Source organism: Chaetura pelagica, unplaced genomic scaffold, assembly GCF_000747805.2.
Source record: "Chaetura pelagica isolate M959 unplaced genomic scaffold, ChaPel_1.0 scaffold433, whole genome shotgun sequence".
NCBI lineage: Eukaryota > Metazoa > Chordata > Aves > Apodiformes > Apodidae > Chaetura > Chaetura pelagica.
In genome coordinates this window covers 682000-698779 of record NW_009952574.1, presented here as the reverse complement: position 1 = coordinate 698779, position 16780 = coordinate 682000, and the positions used below count along the sequence as shown (strand labels likewise).

Here is a 16780-nt window from a genome sequence, read left to right as displayed (position 1 = left end):
CGTGCTGCTGCTGCCCGTCTGCACCGCGGCCTTCGGCGTCCTCAGCGGCTTCGACCCCTTCCACCCGCTGCGCTGGATATCGAGTAGGTGCTCGGGCTTCACCCCCCGCCCGGGGGTTTTCCTTTCTCCTGATTTAGGCTCCGTCTCGGGTAACGGGAGCTTGAGTTGCGTTTCTGCCGCGCGTGTTTCCGAACGGTGTGTGAATGTGTTGCTTGTAACCGCGGTCGCCGTCGTTATCCCTAGGTGGGAACAGCAGTTCCAAGCTCGCGTGGGTATGTCCTTCGGAGGCAAAAAACAGGCTAAGTTATTCTAGAGTCTAAAAAATAATTTTCTCTAAGGAATTTACCTTTTAAGCGTGGCTGCAGCTTTTATTGACTGCAGGGAAGTTGAGTTAGTTGAGATGTAACTTAATTCACTTTGGAAGGTTTTGTTTTTTTAAAAAACCCAAAATTCTGAGTGTCCATTTGTGAGAAGACCATTTATAAGGGTATGAAGCAGTTTCTGTGAAATCTAAATAGGCGTTTATTCGGAAACGTTGTGCAGCTGGGCAGATCTGCTGTGGGATTAGAGACTGAGCCCATTGAACGCGGCTCCTTTATGCACTGAGGGGATTATTGTGAACTGCTTAAGTGCTCTTTTCTGTTGCTCATCGCTGTTGTGTTACTGCAGTCCTCTGAGCAGTAATATATATGTTTTGATTTTAGATTCTTTCAATGATTTATACACTTCCCGCTTCATCTGTTGTATCCTCCTTATGTCTGTGGTGATACTAATCATCAGCATCTGCAACGTGCAGTTTTATGCAGGTGGGTTCTGCAAATTGCTGTCATACCTGAATGAAATAGGGGTCATTTAACGAGCTTTGCATTTACATTTGCTGTACTTAACGTTGATAGATTCCTTTTAAATGAATGCAGACAATGTGAAAAGCTTGCTTTTAAGTAAAACATTCCAGGTTATTCTGGCTGAGACCCTCTGAGCTGAGCTGCTTGATTGATTTCCTTTGCATTTAGTGTCTGATTCCAACTGCAAAAAGTTTTTTGGTGCCAATGGTTTGTTGTTTTTTTTCCCCTCCTGTTTCTAATGAAGAGTTTTGTTAACAAGAGATGAAAATCCCCTGTTGGCTTTTATTTACAGTTGTGCCATCAATCCCCTGCTCTCGATTAGCACTGATAGGAAAAGTCATTCACCCTCAGCACCTTATCCATTCAGTTGCTCATGCTACAATGGGACTGCTGGTTGCTTGGTGTGCCTCACTTATGACAAAAGGGAAATTCCAGTTTCTTGCTGTGCCCTGCACACCTTCAGAAAGGTAACTATTCCTGTGTTAAACATAGGTGAGGCTAAGAACTTCTGAAATGTTTTTCCTATTGGCTTCTTTCAAACAAAAAACTTAGACTGCTATCAAAAATAAGCAAATTTATGCTTGTGGCTTTTATTAAAGGACAGGAAATGCCCTCCTTTGGCAATTTTACAGTGTATAGAAAAATAACTGGGCCAGAAAAACTGAATTGCCAGGATTCTTTAAGAAAAGTTGAATGATGACAAATGGATTGTCACTTGAACTAAGTCTTGGTCTTTTGGTTAATGTGACATACTTCATAAATGCTGGAAGCACCCTCATCCATAAATTATGAAAATAGGTGCTGGGATTCCTGCTTTAGAAGACTTACTGAGATATCCTCAGATGTAGTGATCGAGAAAATAAACATCAAACTTCTGATTTGAACTTCCTATAACTAGAATGACTTTTTTTTTTTTCCTTTTAAAAACTCAGAATTAATTCTCAATTTTCTATTTTAGCCCAGATGCTGCTGCTCCTCAGAGGTGCCTAAATGAATATCATCTCTTTTTTCTACTTTCTGGAACTTTTGTGGGATACAGTTACAGTCTTTTGTATCTTATTAACAATATGAATTATTTGCCATTCCCAATCATACAGGTAAGTGGTTTAAACACCTTTGCAGAAAGAATTGTATTAAGTCAACAAAAAAAGCCTTGATTGTTGGTATTCTTGGACAAGGCAGAAGCAGCTGTCTGTTGCCAGGCTTTCTCTAGCAGACAAAGCCAACCCTCAGTTTCAAATGCCAGTGGTGTTTGTCTTCCTCCTTCCTGGAGGAGGAAAGTGAATGAAAGGAAAAGAACAGTGTGCACAAACTGAATCTTAAAGTCAGGGATTGTCACCTAAAAGCTGAAAATCCCGAGAAGGAAAAAAACACCTGTCATCAATTGTAGCTGGATACCAGATCATTTAAAGTCTAAATAGCACATTAATCTTGGTTAAAGCTCCACAGCTAAAGCTTGTTTCATGTGCTGCAGAAACTGAAATTCAGTTAATTCCATTGGAGAGGGCTCTGGCAGTTCCACAGAAATCTGTACCAATGTGAAATGGCCATGAGGGGCTTGTGAAACATCATCTTCTACATACTTCTGTTGCTGTAGCCTGGCAGCAGCTGTTAGCTTTGCCTGATTCCCAGATTTCCAAAGTCTGACCAATTTGGCAAAAGGTATCTTTAAAACCAGGAGGTTGGTTGTATTAGTGGAAAACACTTCATGACTCTTCAGTTTATCATTGTTTTGGCAATGCTGTGGTTCTAGTATTTTAAAAAATACTAATTTGGATATTGTTAATTTTCCTTGTCTGTTTTTTTTTTTAATGCAACGTAGCCAAGTGGTCAATGAAATCACTTTGGTTTCACTTGCACGGAAGTGTCAGATAGGTTGATGTGGTCGATTGGGATGTGTCTGTGGGGAAAGGTGTCAGTCTCACACTGGTCTCACTGCCTGGGGGGGTTACTGGCTCTGAAACTTGTCTAAATTTGCTCTGTATTTTAATGGAACATTTCTAATCAAAAGGAAATCTAGTAGATTCAATGTGCCTTCTTTGTGGGTTTTTTAAATTTATTTTACATTAGACAACACTTCTGGTTTGTTCCCCTGTCTATACGCTCAAGACATCCTGTCCTCCATTTTCACACGGCTACAAGTAGGAAGGACAGCGAGAACTAGGAATTACTATAAAATAGCAGAAAAAGCAAGGAGAATATAGCCTTAAACTATGATTTTTTAATTCATCTCGATTTCAAGTTTTCAAGTACTGTAACCATTAAATTGTTTAGCTCTGAATGCACAATACTAAACTAGTTTTTGTTTGTTTTCAGCAATACAAGTACTTGCGTTTCCGAAGATCTTTGCCTCTCCTCATTAAACATAGTTGTGTGGAATCTCTGTATTTCATTAGAAACTTCTGTGTCACATACTACTTTTTTGGTAAGGTTTCCTGAGATTCATTATCTCTCTTTTTATTTCAAATTCCTGTATTTTAAAAAATGTATCTGTAATCAGTCAGGCCTGTTACACTATTTTTCAGCCTTCCAGACAGATGACTTGCTGAAGGCACAGATTTGTTTACAGAAATAAAGAGGTTTAGCATATGATAAATGTTTCTTCTCCAGGGAGATTAACACCTTTTATAAGGCTTTATTGTCTAGCTGATAACATTGTAAGAAGATGACAGGTATTCTAAGGAGAAGGGAGTGGGGAAGAGTAGTTTTCTACTCTAATCTGTGTTTGGTCACTGTACCAAAACATAGGCTGTTGTCCCTGGTGATCTCTTCTGGGAAATCTTGTTGGAGGCAGCTGTGCAATAAATTGTGTGTAAGAGGAGCTAATAATCAGCTGGTGGTTTACAAGTGTACGTCTTAAAAGCTGATGCTTTGGACCACTCATACATACCTGCCCTGATTTGTGGAAAAAAAAAGATTATAAATCTGAAAACACAGTGCAATTAAAAAAATTGGGTTAGTCTGCAAGAGATATTCCCCTTTTTCATTAAATATTCCCAAATATTTTTGAACAGGGGTAGTCATCTTGGACCGGTTCCTTCCTTTGGAAATACAGTGTAAGAGAGCTGAGCTTGACATACCAGCAGTGGGCATGACTTCAGTATATGTCACGTTGCTATATTTTCACTTATTTTTTTAGTAAAATTAGCACTTGGGCTTTATTTTCAAGTGCCCTTTATATTATTTGGAGGAAGATGGTGATATGGCTCCCTACCATGTGAAAATGAAGTTTAGTCTTTAAAAAAGGTTAAAAATAAATAAATCTGTATTGATGAAAATTATTTCAGTGACTTTTTAAAAATCAGGATGCTTTTATGTTATTGTTATCTTCCTGTTATTTCCACTCTGTTTACATTATGGTATAAGCTAAAAGTTATGGGGGTTCTAAATCAGTTTCCATTAAGTCTTTAAGAGCACTCTGCTGCTGCCTGAGCTGTAGTGAAAATGAGCATTAAATTATTACTGACCTTCTCTTGTTAGTGAGGAAACACCAATAACTCAGTGCTGAGAAGCTAGCAGTAAAAGATAAGGCCAGCATCTCTCACTGCACAGTTGTTGGTGTGAAGCCTTTTTTTCTGTCTCTTGTTTCTATTTCTTAAAGAACAAACCCAAAGGCAGATCATTTCCTGGTCTCTGTGTTACAACAAGTCTCTTGCCTCTATACATACATTCTCTTTTTTTCTTGGCCTGTTAAGTGTTTTGCAGTGTTATATTTGTTTCAGTGTTTCTTTTGATTCCCTAGGTTATATCCCAAAGGTTTGGCTAAGTACCACGATGAATCTTCATATAGACAGGTAGGTAGAACCTTGTGCTGGAAACTTGCAGGAGAATATTGCTGACAGCTCTCTTAGCTGAAGAAGGCCACCTTAGCACCAGGTTCTTTCTCTGCAGTGTAATTTGGTTCCTTGCCTCCACACACAGAGCATGGGGAGCATTGGGCACTTCTGAAACAAATCCAGAAGGAACATCCCCTTGTAGGAACCATCTTGTAGATAACGATTAACAAATCCTCTCTAGTCTACTCCATCTCTGTAAGTTTCTAAAATACTAGAAAGGCAGATCTCTCCCAATCTTATACATGTTTTTAATCTGTTGTGTTTTTTTTAATGGGGGGCATATATTAATTTTAATATGGCTACCATTTGTTTTAAAGTAGGGACGCTGAGATCTTAATACTTTAATTGAATAAAACGGTAATAATTTTTATTTAATATTTCTTTTCCATAAATTCATTATTTTTTCTTCATCATGGTTACTGAAAAATTCAGGAAGTGTTACTTCAAACATCTTTGAGAAACTGGTTTTGTAAAAAAGATGCAACTTTTTTCTTAAAGTTGTTGTTACTATAACAGCTTTCTATGGACATCTTCCATAATAAAAAGTATTTATATCTTCGTGGTTGTTTTCTCTGCAGTAAATTACATCCTCTGGACACTCTGACTGGCTTGTTGGACATCTCCTTGTTTTACCATGCCTGGTTATGTGGTGTGTTTCTTCTGGTTACCTGGTACATGGCATTGTTACTCTTCAAAATCTATGCTACAGAGGTTAGTACTTGGCAACAGTGCTGAAGGTGTAGCATCAGTGTTTCACAGATAATACGTTCTTTTCCCAAGCAGTTTTACTAGGAAATAATTTCTTACAAATTCTTGAATTTTCAGAGCATGGCATCACAGGTAACATCTGGTAACAGCTGAGAGAGGCTTGGGGGTTAACTGACCTTCCCTTTCTCTCCCAAGCAGCACAACCTGGTGTTGCTAACAAAACTAACTGGTTTACAGCAATGCTCTGTGATTTCCACCTCCTCTTCCTAGTCCCCTCCTTCTGTTCCCATGTTTCCCTTCTCCACATGCACACACTGTTGGGGCCACCCTAACAGAGAACCACTTTGTGCTTCATGGAGTCCATACTGTGTTCTTTGTCCTCGTTAGTTGTGAAGGCAGATGAGCCAGCACAGGGCCTGTGTGTCTCGCAGAGCTTACTGGCTGGGTCCCTGCTTGTGATTCCAAGCAATGATTTTGCATTTGGGTGTAAGACTTGCTGCTGAAGACTTGTGACAAACAGCTACAGGTTACATGGGAAGATAACATCCAGAATTGGCACAGTTCTTAATCCAATTTTACAATAGGAAAGAGAAAATGCTGTCAGTTTGCTGTTTGCTAAGCTCTGGAAATCTCCATTTTAAGCAAACCATCAAAGTACACAATTCTCCAAAGCAGAGGCATGTTAATCAAATTCCGGCTGCAGCATTAAAATAGACTTCAGGCAATCTTGGGAATTAAGACATTTATGCTTTTTCATTCAATCATAAAGTTATAAATTAATGTGGCTAAAAAAAGACTTTAAACATATAATGAATTAATGAATAAATGCGAGACCATGATAGAGAAAAAAGGTCTTGCCAACAAAGACTTGGAGAAGTCTTGATCTTTGTTGCCTAATCCAGGTATTTCTTTGAGAGAATACAGATTAAAAAACCTGTTAATCTAACTTGGTTTTTTGTTTTGTGGTTTTTTTTTTAGAAAACATGACTACACTGCAGATTAGTAGGAAAAAAAAAAGCAAGGTTTAATTCCTCACAGAACACACTTAGGGGATGCAATGGCACACAGTGCTTGTGGGAGTGTAAGCTTCAGTTAAAAAGATCCTGTTGTGACTGCATGGAGAAAAGATTAACAATAGGATTAGGCATAACTGAGGTAATGAGGTGTCAGAGAGGCTCCAACAACAGCTCTGAGGTGTGAACCTTTTTTTAAGAATAATAGTTGCAGCACCTGTGAACTCTGTGTTAGTCTTTAATTACTGTATTGCTTCTAGAACTCTGGAAGTCAAAACAAAACATTCAGTTGTGAAGGTGAAAGATGGACCTTGTTGTTTTAACAAAAGATTTGTTTTATCTACAGAATTATTTTTTTAACGAGCTAAAAAATCTCCAAAGCTGTTTGTAAAGATTTGAATAGTGTTAACTGAAAATTCAGGAAAGAAACTGTGGGCTTAGTCCATGTGAATTCTCTTTCATTAACACTTTTAAATTAATTGTTACTTCTAATTTCTGTTTGCTGACTGCAAAATTGAGAAGAGTAAAATAATAAAATAGGTAAAATCAGGGCAGTAACACAAAATTGGCCCATGTGAAACAGCATTAAAGACATGCAAGGTTTGATACAATTTAAGGACTAGTATTTACATTTTCAATGTTGTAGCTACAAGAACAGAAATTCTATTAAAACACTATTAAAAAGGTTAAATGTTAATGGTGTTAAAAATAAGAATTAGCTTTTCAGTGAAACAGTGCAAAAGAAGAATTTTAAAATAAATATTTATTTGGTAAAAGAACCTTCAAATTTTTCACCAGAGTGATTAAAGAGACATCTTATATTTCAGTCTTGTATCTGAAAGGTGTCACTGGTTTTCCCCTGGATATTTGGTTAGAGGAATTTTTTTTCATAATGATTCTACACCCCTCGCTATGAATTCTGTGGGTACATGGAAGGTATATGAAGATAAAAATACCTGGATTTGCTCATATTTCTCAATTTTACATGTAAGAAGTAAAGTCTTTTGTTTCTATGTTAGAAATTTCAAGGTAGGTTATAGTAAATTGAAGCAGTGGTGTATGAGCTTGTGTAGTTTATGATTCATCTGACAAGTAACAGCTTGGGTGTGGTGTTTCCTAAGGTTTTCTTGTAATTTGCTCTGTATAACACCACTTCTGCTGTTTGTATTTAGACACATCATTTTCCCATCCAGCCAACTTTTGCTGAGGAGACAGACCAGTGCCTGCCTAAAATCTTAAACAGCAACCCTCCCCTCATTATAAAGGTAATGGAATTCCAACCATCTTCCCAGTGAGGTGTGTGCTGAGGTGTTTGTCACAGCATGTCATCGAGTCTTCTAGGTACCAGTTATTTTAACTGAGGTGCTAATATTTTAAAAAGCTGCCTCAGAACACTGGAGAAGGCAGTTACACTTAATCGTGAAAATTTGTTTAGTGGTGACATCTGCTGGTGCTCACCATGCCCTGTAAGGCTGATCTGAAGACTGGCTTAGTTAGTTAGATGCAAAAATAACAGGTTAGTGGCATTTAACTCTTTCAGCTTTGAGCTTTGTCAGATAAGCAAGTGTTTTATCAAACCTTTTATACACTTTTAACTCTTTGCCCCTGCTACTCATATTTCTTAGGTGTGTGTTCTCAAAAAAAATAATTAAATTCCATATTTATGTTGGAAATTGGCTTTCTTTTTTAGAAAGAAAATGCTAGAAAGCTACTTAAAAATTGTGAGTAAAGATGAGTATTTTGGTCTGACTGTGGCAATCATTAATGGGATTTATTTATGATAATATTTAGAAATTGGAGACCTTATATTAGAAGTATGAAGATAAGTATAAGTAAAGATAAGACTATTCTCCTACACATGCAAAATCCACATTTAATGATTTTACAGATCTCTGGTAAGTCTGGAGATCCAATAGGCTGCAGTCCATTTGAATCCTTTTTTTAAGCTTTGCTGCATTATGGAAGGATGGGTGAGGAAGAGTTGAGCATAGCACAGTTAAAAGGTAGAAGAAGTCTCATTTATCATCTCAGGTGTTACTGAAGTGAAATCTGGTTATTTTTTGTTTGCCACATCAACTACATAATGACATGAAAAAGCATTACTGGGTCTGGCACTCCATGCCATACTGGGTAGTTCAGTTTTTTCCTTAGACTTTTTTGTATCTTTGGTTCTTCCTGTCTAAGCTGTTGGCTGTTAAGATAAGAAATGATGTTAGACCTTGAACTCGAAAGAAAGGACTTGGCAGGAAGGTTCTCTGAAGCTGTTCTTAACTCAGCAGCGCCATTCAGAGTGGTTCCAGGGTTGAACGCAGTCATTTCCCTGCCTTCTGTTGCATGATTGTTTTTAGCCTGTGTTAACTCCTCCTTTGTTAGGGATGCTGTTTTACAGATACTTGTATTTTTTTAAGGAAATCTGTCGAACTGTGCATGCACTAAAAAATTTTTCTTTCTTTGTAGTTTTTAGCCTTACAAGACTTGATGTTACTTTCCCAATATTCTCCTGTTCGACGACAGGAAGTCTTTAGCCTTAGTCAGCCAGGTAATTATAAAAACTATTTCATCTTGAGTATGTTTATTCTTTTTGTTTTTTCCAAATGGTGGTCTAAGGCTTTTAGAAGTTATTTAATGTTGTGACACATCCTACACAAGCCAGAAGGTCTCAGAAGTAAAAATATCCCTATGATTCTTTTTTCAAAAGGATGCTTAATTATATATATTCATATTGTTTCATCTACTAAACTCAACAAATTCTGGTGCCTGTTGTTTGATTTAAGTGACAGCCATGTGGAAACACAGGTCTTAGGGTATTGAAAGCAGGGTGCTCTTGACACCACCAGTCAAATAGTCCAAACTGAATCATCTAACAGATTGGTTTTAAAGCCTCATGTTCATGGGTGAGTGAAGTGAAATCAAGCATAAATAGTCACCACTAGAGTTGTGAAAGCAAATAATGGCTATAATTTCAATTATTATTTAAGCCTCTTGTTATATACAAAAGATATGGAAGGAAAGGTCAATTAAAACTGCATCAAAGCCTTCAGGATCTTTTTGTTACATCTCATCAGGATTTCTAGTGTTTGGACTACTTCAAAACAGATTACCACTACTATTGATATTACTTTGTTCATTTTAGTTGTTTAGTCATTCCAGATCTGGTGGGCCAAATGGCTTGCTCTTCCCCACTTAGCAGGTTTCACTCAAGTCTTTAGATTTATCTGTTATGGGGAGGATAGAGTCTGTCTGTGTTTTCATCTTCCTCTCAGTACAAATAAACTGTCCCAGTGAAAGTCCACTGTGTCTTTTTAGAAAAAGAGTGATCCTGTAGCCTTTGAAGCTCATGCTGACAGCATATGGGCACTGTCAGATTAGATACAAGGATGAACATCTGGGCTCAACGTGCTTTGTTTGCATGCTGGTAGGTGGGCACCCACACAACTGGGCTGCAATCTCAAGGGAGTGTTTGAGTCTTCTGAGTGATCTAACCCAGAGGCTGATCACAAAGCAGGAAGCTGCAGCAGCAAATGGGAGAGCAAAGCAGCCAGCAGGAGAGCCAAAAGTGTCTCCACAGACTCCAGGTATGTGAGGAAATGCTCATAATAGTTTGTAAAGCATGAAAGTATCAATAGTCTCAATTAAGTTGTATTGGGAAAGTGAGTTACAGGGTTTTCTGCAAATACATGTGGGAAAAAAAAAGTCCTTCCAATTTTAGGAATTCTTGTTGAAATAACCCTAAAATAACTAAAAAACTTGGAAAGAACATGTTTACTCTGTTTTCTTGGCATGATGTTTTGTTCAATACAGCATTTTTTCCACACTTGAATTAATTAAGTCTAATTATTACAGTTTTAATAAGAAGTTGAACCTAGGAGAGGGAGAACTTAAATCTTACCAAGAGATGCTTTGTAATTTGCATAGCTGCTCTTACCATTGTTGTTAGGTGGTAAAGTTAGTTTCAGTTGTCTTGTTGTGGGAAATTTGAATATTTTGAATGTTTGTGTGAGTCACTAATAGCACTGTAGAATAAGAAAAGGCACTTTGCCTCTTGAGCTGTGCAGCCTGCAAGCATTTCAGGCATTTTACATGCCAGACTTGTGCATCGTTCCTAGCAGCAGAGCTGTGTTTAGCACAAGGGGTGCCAGGTAATTAAATCCCTTGGCAGTCAGTGCCTAGGATACAAGTGCTCTGGGAGCAGCAGGGGGGACTGTTGGTATGTCAGAAGTGAATTTCTAGTGCTGCTATTCCTTGGATTTTGTGACTGACATGTCTTTTATTGCATACCAAGCAGAAGGAATTGCCATTCTTCTATAGGTAGCATTTTTTCTAGTACTTAATTCTAAAAGCACACTTTATGTAGTTATATACCAGGGTGTAGTAACTTATCTAGCAAAAGGAGAGAACAAAATAAATCCACAAGGATCCTTATAATCACGTGCTGTTCTTAAACTGATGAACTTTTAAAACATTTAATCTCACATGGATGTGCACTTCTTTGCAAAACCACAGTGGAAACAATACCCTTTAATAAAAACTCTAATGATAGAGAGGTTGTTGAAATAGCAGTCAAATTAACAAATCCATCTTTTATGTGCCAGCCTGTTTGTCTTCATGCAGTGTGTTCTTTGTTATCAGGAGCCATCACGACAGAAGATGTGTCTTTCCAGTCACAGAAGTCTACCATTGTTCTCAGAGCCTCCATGACTTCCCTGGTTAAATCATCCCTAACACCTTTAAAAACATCACCTGGGTCTGATGTTGGTTCACCTTTCAGCTCACCTGCTTTAAATTCCAAGATGGGAACTCTGGATTCAAGTTCTCCTTGGCATGGATCAGTCCAAATTCCTTATTTTAGGAGAAGGGGACCAAAGCTGTGGACAACAGGCTCAGGTAGAGATTTTATCACAGCACTGTTGTGAGCCTTGTAGTCGTAAGTGTAGTAGGTGTGACAATAGGGATTTGTATGTTGAGGATGAGAGTGACATCAGCCAGTTATCCTGAAGGTCACTGTGTTTCTCTTGCAGATCTACGAATGAATGGTTCACACCCTGAATCCTTCCCAGTGCTCTCTCCTGCCAGAGCTGGCAGTGAGGCAGCACAGCCAAGCTTTATTTACACATGGCTTCAAAGCAAGCAAGAACAGGTAGAGTGAAAGTTGCAGTAGAGGTAGGCTACAGCCAGTTTAACCTCAGTGTTCTCTCTTCTGATTGAACTTCCCATCTTTGTTAATGAATACTGCTTCTCCAATTAGTTTACGTAAAAAAAATCCATCCTCCCACTCCAGGATCCCTTTACATGGTGAGAAGATGGTAGGGTTGAGGAGGGCCAACTGTGCGTGCCTTCAGATAAATATAGCTTGTTTTTCATCTTTTGTTTCTTTTCAGATAAAAACCTTTTTGTCAAAAAGAGTGCTGATAATGTATTTCTTCAGCAAGGTAATTATGATCGTACCTTTTGGGACTGAGCAGCATGGGCTAGAAATGGCATGAGTGCATGAGTTCTGCTGTGGCACTGTGTATCTTTGGCACAGAGTAAAGGCCCTGAAACCTTCATTTTTATCTAAGATTTTTCCTAAGTGTGAATTTCATAGCAGGATGATCCCATACCTGCATCAAAGAGAGTAATACTTGTTTAAACTTATCTGGTTATAAACTGCATTTCGCTTAAAGCATCATGTACTAATAAGACATAAGTACTATGTACTTGAATAAGACTAAGTACTTGAATGCAATTTTCTCTGTATACTTACTGTAAGATGAAATGGCTTCTAGTTGATGTTAAAATTCAGTTAACTACTCTTTCTTTGGTCACTTCTCTTTTGTGGTAGAAGTGGTAGGTATAATTTTGGGAATTTCTCCTTATGGAATATTTGTACTAATAATATTACTTTTTCAGGTGAACTTGAACACTTAAACTAAACTTACATAGTGGTTACATAGAAAAGCAGTTAGGTATTTTCCTTAGCATAACTGAACAATAACTCAATTGAATTTTACAGAAACATCCTTCCCTACTTTAGGTCTTTGCTTTCAGAGATTTAAATGTTTCTTGCAAGTAGAGATACTTTATATGTAGCTCTTTTCTGTATGTGATAATGGTTTATGTTCATGTGTACAGCAGTGTTTTCTCAACATTTATGGGCTGGGGCAGAGACTGAGGCAAGCAAGATCATGAAATAGGACTGGGGGAATTGTAAGGCCTATTTAGTCCTTGAAAACTAGCTAGCTCATATACTTTCTTTTCTGTAAGTCCCAACCATAGCTATAGTGTTGTGGGCAGGTCCTGTCCAAAAAGATTTTTAGTTTCTTAAAAGATCACATTTTTATGGGTATTCCCTGACATGTGTCAGCCTGGCTGATCTTTTCTGAGGGGATGGATATGACCTGGTCAGATGTTTAATACCTGAATTGATACATGGAATTTTGATGATTGTATTTATCAAGTGCACTCAGAATGCTTTGATTTCTTCCCAGCACCCAGAAGCCTCAATCCAGGCTGTGTTCTCTGATGCCCAAATGCACATCTGGGCTTTGGAAGGTAAGCAGTTTCTATTCCCAGGTTGTTCCACTCCATTGGTTCATGGAACTGCAACTAGAAGGATCTAACCTCAGGTTTCTGGGGCTCTGTGTTTTAGAAATGTAATGGAAGAATAAGCTTTGAATTTATTTTTACAAAAGTACAACTGCATATGAGATACCTGCATGAATTATGGTCCAATTCACTTGTAAGTTTGAGATCTCTTTTTATGTTTGTTCTGTAGAGGTTTGATAGAGATTCTGAAACTTAATCTCTGTTGCCTCTTTCCCATATGAACCCGTGCATCACTTTCAAATTTTTTCAGTAACAGATTTATGATGTCTCTTTACAGCAGGTTTTTGGACTAAAGGCTCTGAGTCTTTCTCTGTTAATCACAAAGAGTCAAGAGGTGCTCAGGTAGTAACCTAATAAATAAATAGAAATAGATGGTCTGCAGAGAATGAAAAGAACAATAACTACATGGTTGCACTGTGGGGTTTTTGTTTATTTCAAATTCATGAGCAAATGCCTTTTATTAGATTTGTCTGTGCAACAGGTGATATTTTTTTCCTAAGTTAGATTTTTTTTATGGGCAGATGTGCCAGGCTGTGTCAAGACTGAAGGGGATGAGTTGGGATCTATAGTCAGGAGATGGGAATCACACAGGCTGTTTGCAGAAAAGCAGAAGATAACATATGTGTTTTAACTAAGGGCAGAGGACTAGACTCTTAATTTTCTTAAATATGAGAAACAAGAAAACTGAGAAGGGATTTAAAGCTACATCAAGATTTCCCTTAAAGTAGTAGAGTGCTCCTCACACAAGCTGAACAAAGTTAGTTAAGTGATCTGGAAATGTTTGTGTATTGCCTGAATTGTGGTTCTGCCTCTGGGTTGATGTCAGGTACAGCTCTCATCAGAGCACGGAGAGGAAGAGGGAACCAGTACTTTTTTGAAATATGTTTTGGGGTAATCTTGTTTGCCTTATCAACCTTAAACTACTGTACAGTGTCAAACCAGTGACTGGTTTAGTCCTGAAGCAAGCCAAAGCTGAGGTAACTGTCATCTGGCTGCACCAAGTCCTGACAAATTTCACCACAGCAGTAGAATCTTGAGGCAAAGCCATCATCTTTGTTGCTGCTTCAGAAGTTAAAAATTCAGCAATTACAGGAAACTATCTTTTTTTTTTTTTTTTTTTTTTTTAAAGGTCTGTCTCATTTGGTAGCAGCCTCCTTTACTGAAGACCAATTTGGAGTTGTCCAAACTACACTGCCAGCTATCCTGAATACCTTACTGACTCTTCAGGAGGTAAAAACTGTTACACTTTTCCTTACTGCAGAGCAAGTTTAGGAGAAGTTTGGTTAATTTTATATTTTAACCTTGCTGATCGGTCATAACATTCGAGTTGTTACTACTGTAAGAACTCTTCTGCAGTTAATCTAAACAAAACAACTAGTTGTCACAGTGTGTGTGATGGAACAGCTGAATAAAAACCTTGTTTTTTTTAAAGTAGAAAGCATGTTTTTAATTGAATGCTTCATATAAAAAAAATGGTACTTTGCAGTCAAAGAACTTACTTCAGGGATGCAGCAATCATACTACTATTTTATGCATAGTTAGGACCTTATCTTTATTTGGCTGTACACAATTCTCCTGCAGCACTTGGAGACATTGCAAATCACAGGAGATAAGATCTGTGTTGTGTTTCTCTACTAAGACATTACTCTCAAATTACTGATGTTTCTGTAATGTGTATTTTTCAAAATACGCAAATTTGTTTCCAAGGCTGTGTGTCCTATTGACATAATCATTTTATACTGCCTTAATGGAGATTCTTGGAAAGAGTTTAGAGGTTATTAAAGTTTGGCAGTGTAATTCATCTATTCCAATAGTAGGCACCCGAGGGAGGAAAAAAACCCCCTATACCCTTGTTTTTGAAAGAAACAGGACAGAATTGTATTTCTACTGCAGTGTGTGCTGGGCCTAGCATTTAAGACTCATTAACAGATAATCTTGGTTCACAGAGCTTGGTTCTGTGTTCATGTTGATGGTCAGGAAGTGGAAGGTCAGGCTCAGTCTCCAATATATTTCTGTATGTCTTGGTGGAATTTCTGAACTTTTGCTTTATTTGACATGTTGCTAGTGACATTGTGAAACAATCGAGCAGATGAAACAAGTTAATTCATGTTTTTCTCCATCAGGTTGTAGACAGATATTTCAAACTGCCTCATGTTTCTAGCAAACCCCCCAAGATCTCAGGGAGTCTGGTGGACACGTCCTACAAAACGCTGCGATTTGCACTTAGAGCATCTCTGAAAACAGCACTGTACAGGATCACTACTGTCTTTGGAGAACACTTAAAGTAAGGACTTCTTCATGATTGCTTGCTTGCTAAATTTAGTTTTTATTTATGTTATTGGGAAAAGGGGAGGTTGGGCAAAAATCCTTTAGGTCATTAGTCTAACATAGTATTTTAGTATTTAGATGTGTGGAACCTTAAATTCTTGTGTAGATACAGGGTCTCCCTTAGAAACTTGTAATTCATAGATTTCTGGGCAATTCTTATTTTCATGAACTTTTTAGAAGCAGTCTATGAATGCTACTTGTTTAATAAATCTTAGCTGTTGAAAGAGAATCAACTTGAGACAATTGTCTGTTCAGTAGGGAGAGAATCCTGAGAATCCTATGAGGAGTCCAAATAATCAAATTCCCTTGCTTCTTGGTTGTCTGGAGGCTCTTTCTCAGCTGCTGTCACAGCAGGCAGACTTTCACACTTGGCCTCTGAGCATGTGGAACTGAAACTTCCTGCAGTATCTGCCCATCTCTCTCTGGGAGGATGAAATGTCACTCAGTTTGGAAGTGCTGGATATTCAGGAGAGATCATTCTAAGAGATTATTTCTTGCCAAAATAATTCTTGGAAGTTAAACAATTGCTGTGTGTATTTAAAGGTAAGGAAATAGGGTAGGCTTCTTGGGACAAATGTCTTTTAGTAGTGGAGGAAGCTGTTGAGGTTAAGAATTGGCAGTTTTAAGGGTTTATATGCTTTTTTTGTCTTGGAGCCTATATCTTACATACAGCTGGGTTTTCTGAAGTTTAGCTCTGGCGTAATTGCGATTTCAATGTATAGTTAATTTTGGCATGAAGCTTTATGTTTGTGGTGTATTACATTTAATGTAAAATCATATGTTCTGCATTTGTTGTTTTTAGTGCAGTGCAAGTGTCTACAGAACATAAGAAAAGACTTCAGCAATTCTTGGAATACAAAGAATAAGTAAGATTTGGATGCTGCTATATTTTTTTCCAACACTCTTGGTAAGAAGAAAGTGGGACTAATGAGTCTTTTTATCTTGGCCTTTTGGAAAAGCATATGGAAGTCCAAGTCACAGAAGAAAACTCTTAGAACTGTAGGACAGCTCTTCTGGGTTTGGATCATCTTTTGTGTAATAAAATTTTTGTAAAATTAATCTTGCCTTTTTTTAATATCACTTACATATGAGAGAGTGTCAGTTCTTACTCTGTGGAAGACCTCTGAGAATATCAAGAGTTACTTTGCCACTTAGATCCTTCACTGTTTTTCACGATGTGTTCTTTCTCTCCCCTTTTCTGTTAAAGGCTGAGTAGAGATTTACATAGATACTTAGTGTGCTTAAGTGTTTCATAAATTTAGTTGTAGCACTTTTAGTGCAGCTGAAGCATGTACTTTAAGAGTAGGAAACAGATGTGCCCAGGAATAAAACATGCTACTCTTCTGTGAGATGGAAATATTCCTCCAGAGTAAAATGGGTGTGCAGAAAGGCATTGTTAAGACACAGATTCTGCTTGAAAAGCTAGCAGCTTGGATTTTATGTTTAAGGTGACCTAGGAAACTTT

The 16780-nt window shown here is 37.8% G+C and overlaps 1 protein-coding gene across 1 annotated transcript; it reads left to right on the top strand.

Moving 5' to 3' along the window:
- Nucleotides 1-754: 754 nt before the first annotated feature.
- NDC1 (NDC1 transmembrane nucleoporin) lies at nucleotides 755-16374 on the top strand. The gene is made up of 16 exons (XM_009993563.1): nucleotides 755-806; nucleotides 1138-1312; nucleotides 1804-1942; nucleotides 3162-3270; nucleotides 4588-4639; nucleotides 5260-5392; nucleotides 7575-7667; nucleotides 8860-8941; nucleotides 9822-9977; nucleotides 11032-11286; nucleotides 11421-11539; nucleotides 11781-11831; nucleotides 12870-12933; nucleotides 14117-14217; nucleotides 15111-15271; nucleotides 16118-16374. Exons 1-16 carry the CDS (start codon nucleotides 755-757, stop codon nucleotides 16179-16181), a joined length of 1806 nt encoding a protein of 601 aa, XP_009991865.1. The 3' UTR covers nucleotides 16182-16374.
- Nucleotides 16375-16780: the final 406 nt, after the last annotated feature.